Source organism: Trametes versicolor (genome assembly GCF_000271585.1).
Source record: "Trametes versicolor FP-101664 SS1 unplaced genomic scaffold TRAVEscaffold_50, whole genome shotgun sequence".
Classification (NCBI taxonomy): domain Eukaryota; kingdom Fungi; phylum Basidiomycota; class Agaricomycetes; order Polyporales; family Polyporaceae; genus Trametes; species Trametes versicolor.
In genome coordinates, this window is record NW_007360370.1 from 1 (window position 1) to 4,970 (window position 4,970).

Consider the following 4,970-nt stretch of genomic DNA (forward strand, 5'->3'; position numbering starts at 1 on the left):
CTTTCCCCATTGTCCTCTCCCTGACACAAGCTGACCCGCCCCGCCCAGATTGCATCTGCGGCGAGTTTATCGTGCGTGTTTCCTGTGCACCTCCCCCCGCTGCCCTCGGCCTCTCACACGTCCCCCGCTTCCCCGTCGCGCGCAGCTCGTCGTCGACAAGAGCCTAGCGAGCCTTCCGCGGCGCCAGACTGACGGCGCAATTATCATTCGCTGCCAGGACGCGGACGACGCCAAGGCGCGGATCTTCAAGCTGAACGCCACGCCCAAGGAGCCAATCCTCGTAGAGCGGTGAGTCCGCGTTTCCCGCTGTCGCCCAGGCGAGCGAGACGCGATCCCTCAGGCTCATTGCGCTACGCTATCAGACAAGGTGGGCATGAGAAACAGTACAGGTTCCATTGTCCACGCTGCGCGCTGCCTGTTGCGTACCAGTCCACGCCCCCGCCCGCCAAGTCTGGGCCGTTCTTGTACGTGTTCAAGGGTGCTCTCAGCCAGATACAGGGGCAGCTTCCGCCAGATGCGTTCGACGACGAGAAGCTTCTCGACGATAGCATCGCATGAATGCATGCCTTCGATCTCATGTGCCTTTTGTACCTATCCGCTCTCTTTTGCTGTGTTCGATCGATGTATGATGTGTGCGACGAATATATTGCTTTGTGCCAGAACACTAGGATACCCTATACTTATACAGCTACAGACCCTCCCCGACTTGTCAACTTGATAGTAAACCTATGGAGGTAACCGTTCGTCAGCCAAACTGCTCTCATTCGCACATGCAGAAACGAGAAGAGATGGGAAATAGCGTGTCAGATACCGTTGTAGAAAAGGTTTTACTCATGTCCATCCGTGCCGTAGCAACGGACGTTCATCCAGTGTGAATAGTATTGTCATCAAGCACGACGCGAAGCATGGGGGCGAGGGGATATGGAAAAGGATCTGGACACGTACCTTCACAGCAACCAGTCCTCCGAGCGCACCCCATCGCGACGCGTTCCTGAGCAGGAGGAGATGTGTGAGTACACGCCTGAGCCGGCAAGCACACAGCGATGTGAACGGGCAGGCGGCTCAGGGACTATAGCAGTGAGTTCACGACGCGCGGGGCGTTCGGATGTTTGGGAATATATAGATAGCATCATCGCTCGCCTGGTCGGATGGATACTCACCTTGCCAAGGTCATTGCGGTTCGGTACAGAGGGGGATGGGCGTGCGGGAGAGACGCGTCGATGAAAACTTTATCTCAGGCTACTTATACGCTCGGGGAGAGCGAACAAACATGCCAAAATTGTGCGCGGTGCGGCGGGCGTTGGCTGTGTATCATCGGCGTAGCGGCAGAGTCACGCAATATATATGTCGGAACATCGCGGGCGGCGACGGCTGCGAGGGGATCAAGTGGCCGTTGATGTTGTGGGACTCTGTCTGTATCGTAGGAATAGAGAGGGGGCACAGGGGATATATGGTGGTGCACAAGAGACTCGGATAGACGGGGGAGAGCACTGCAGCGGCTGCTTGGTGGGCGGAAGGAAGGCGGCCAGGAGGACCTCGCAGAGAGCAAAATAGCTCTATTACAGGTGCGCTGAACGACAGAATACACTATTTGGACGAGAACGATGTGTATCGTAGGGAACTTGAAGTAAGCGCATTTGAATCGCGGGACAGAGTTCGCGAAAAACTCGCAGAGAAAACATGTCGCATTCTATGTGTTCCGGACGAGAAAACGCGGGGGATTTGCGAGTGAGAAACGAGACGGGAGGCGGAAACGGCGGCGTGTGCGAGGCGCGAAAGTGGTAGAGAGGACAGAAAGAGGCGCCGTTTGTGGGTCCAGCGCCGCAAGCGAGCACCGGCGCTTGTCGAGAGACTCTTTCGTCCCGACCACGATGTCTGCCTCAACTCCAGGCGCGCTGCCTTCGCGCGACGTCTAACGTTCCATATGCTCTGGTATCTGCATGCTTATTAGTCACTTATTCCTGGGCTTCGACGCCATAGACGGACTTGTCAGCTGCTCGCTCTCGGAGTCTCTGGCTGCGCGACCGGTCCCTCTTAGGCACTCACCTCCTCTCGGCGGACAGCCACGATGGAAGCCCCGCGCGTACACTGCACTGGCCGGATGCTGATCTCCATCACGGTGACGATGTCGTCGTACCCGTGCACGTTCACACACGCCCGACGAGTTCGTCCAGTTCCGCCGCCGCCGGCCACGCAGGCACGGAAACTAATAGGTTCCAAAGGTCAGTGCTCATTCGCGACGCTGGTGTAGTGCTCACCCTTGTCTGTAGATCATCCCTCGGCACGAGAATAGATCGAGTCCAGGCCCTCGCACGGCCGCTGATTGCGTGTCGCCCGCCGAGTATGGTGGCCGCTGGCCGTGCAGACTCCTGTCAGCTCAGCCGGTAAGTGTTCTCCCGTGCAGCTCACCACCTGCCGCAAGAGTGAGTAAAATATCCGGTCAACGCGAGGTCTGCCCGCGGCGCGAGCAGCATCATATTGTGATCGTGGTCGCGTGCCGCTCGTGCCACGCTGGTGGCCGCTGGCCGCCAGGCGATGAGTACGCTCAGCACGATCCACTCACAGCTCGGGAGCGTGTGCCGGTTGCGCATGGCGCATGTTTGACCAGCGCGCGCGAACTCAAAGCGCGGGAGAGTGACAGGATGCGAGAGGGCGAGCTCGGGGTGGGTGCGGGAGTGTCCGAGAGCGGGCCGGATGCGCAGGCGACCATGGCGCGCGCAAGGCAGCCCCTGCGAATCGCCAACGGAGACGTTTGCCGAGCATTGTCGCATGCTGCTCTTGCCCCCTCTGGACGGCGCCAGCCACTCGCAGGCCAGCTCGCTTGGGCGCCTCCGCTATCAACGGCCGGCGCGGGCAAGTGTCAGTACGCGCATTGTTGACCCCAATACACCGGCGACTCACCATCTGCGGCGGATGTTCTAGGGTGCTACGGGCGAGTTTGAGAGCACAGGCGACGTATGCATACCAGGCACCCGGAGCCTATGAACATACATAGGCCTGTGAAAGCTGGCCCGGGGCACCTCCCGCGCGGCAGCTGTAGACTCACGCAATCTTTGTCAGGAGATCCATGTGTTTCGGAATCGTGCAGCTCGATATTGACGGCTGCTGGCGCGAGGCGAGGGGATGTTAGTAACAGGCAAGTCGGTCGCCCGTCCCGAGCCCGCTGCCGGCCCGCCATTGCTCGCAGCCCCGGCGGCAAGGATTCGAAGCAGAACAGAGTGATGGTTTCGACTCTCACCTTTGCCTTTTGTAGATAGCCTGCACTGACGATCATCTCCAGTATCAAACTCGCAACCCTCTCCCCAGGTGCCTCTCGACGGCTGGTCTTCCGCTGCGTGCGTCGCATCTGTAGGGAATCGACGATGTGGGCACGCGCTCAACGGCCATCTTCAGCAATGGCGAGCTCGTTGCTTGTCTCGCCAGCGCATGCGCCCTTCGCAGCCCGTACCGAGGGGCCGAAACCTGCTAGGTAGTGTCTAGTAAGTATCTGGACATCCTGCGAATAGAGATTGCACTCACCAGCACTGCCCATGAGCTTGTATGCATGACATCGGACCTGATGTTGTGTGGTTTGCAGCAGGGTGCTGCGCACATCCTGGGACATCGGGAGCTCTGTGCATGTGCGTGTGTGTGCGCGCCATGGCACGGGTACGATTGCGAGCTGCTCTTGCTGTCTGCGAAACTGGTAAGCTGGCGGCTCTCTTGCGTGTACCAGGCCTGTGTTGGAATGCCACACATTGTATGGAACACTTACCCTTGTAGTGCCACAGGCAGAGGGGAGCATGAGTGACGGGGACGAGGAAAGCAGTTGATGGTGAGTGCCTGGGAAGGTGGTCCAACCGCGGGCGGGTGGGCAGGATGGTGGTGGGGGTCGCGGCGAGATCGCATACCAGGGACATGTATGCGTGGCAGCTCCGTTAGTCTGATGTATCTTTTGATCTCTCGGAAGGGTGCGCTTTCTTCCCTCTTCCCGGACATCCTATTTCCACCCGAACATTTTGTGATACTATCCGGTCTCTCTAAAATGCCGTAAATGTGTGATCCTGCATGCTTGCTCGTGCCCTCACATCTGACAGAGCCAGACATGCAGAGCAGGGACACTTGGATCCCGCAGGCCTCCTGCTTGTCCTGAGCATCCCTATCCTGCATGTCTGGCCAGCTCCTTGTGTTTGGTCACATACATGGTATCATCACGGGTGTGTAGATCTCGAGTTTATAATATGTCCATCAAAACTGTGATGCGCTCGCGAGACATGGGGAGCCCGCATGTACAAATTCGGCACTTGGACCAGGATCTCTGCAAATCAATTGCGTGCATGCCTCCGGAGGTCCAGCCATCGGTATGATTTGTAGTACGTACAATACTGCAGGTCGTCATGATGGAGTAGAACACAAACACAATCAGTTGGCGCGGAGGCGGTATCTATCCTGGCATGTAAGCGCTCACGCGCTCACGTACCGAATGCGGAATGCGGTGTTGTTGTTCGCGCGCATGAGCGTCCAGCTTGTCCTCATTCCACCGCGCTCACTCAACTTGTGCTCCTCCTCCATCATGCTCAGTCCCCCATTCGCTGCAAACACACGGAAACATAATTATATGGCACGTATATCAGCGAGAATGGAACAAAAAACAAACACGGCATCAGCACGATCCTCTCACGCATCAACCCCGCTGCTCCGCACCGCCGTCTTGATCTCCGAGTCCCCCTTGTCCTCTGACGAGAACTCGCTTATCTCCTCAAGGTCCTGGTCGCTTCCAGTTCTGTACCAGCCGTCGTACGAGAGTGATACAAAACTCCTCAGTGCAAGGGGTGGCACCAGTGGCAACTTTGGCTGCCACCGGAGCGAGCAAGTCTGTGTCTGCGAGCTGGCCGCACCCTCGTCATCAGAACTGTAGATGAAACTGTCGCTTTTTGGCCCGTTGACGGTCCTGGAGATGGTGCAAAGAGCCGCCATCCGGTTTTGTCTTC

General features: G+C 57.9%; 2 protein-coding genes across 2 annotated transcripts; one reads left to right on the plus strand and one right to left on the minus strand.

Annotated features, from left to right (window-relative positions):
- Positions 1 to 50: 50 nt before the first annotated feature.
- Positions 51 to 558, plus strand: TRAVEDRAFT_137539 (uncharacterized protein; the record flags this gene model as incomplete). The annotated part of the gene is made up of 3 exons (XM_008047572.1): positions 51 to 71; positions 146 to 288; positions 363 to 558. Coding segments are annotated over 3 exons (360 nt in total), but the record flags the coding sequence as incomplete, so codon positions are not given.
- A 2,818-nt stretch (positions 559 to 3,376) lies between these two features.
- On the minus strand, positions 3,377 to 3,604 carry TRAVEDRAFT_54639 (uncharacterized protein; the record flags this gene model as incomplete). The annotated part of the gene is made up of 2 exons (XM_008047573.1): positions 3,377 to 3,462; positions 3,520 to 3,604. 2 exons carry the CDS (start codon positions 3,602 to 3,604, stop codon positions 3,377 to 3,379), a joined length of 171 nt encoding a protein of 56 aa, XP_008045764.1.
- Between the last annotated feature and the right edge of the window lie 1,366 nt (positions 3,605 to 4,970).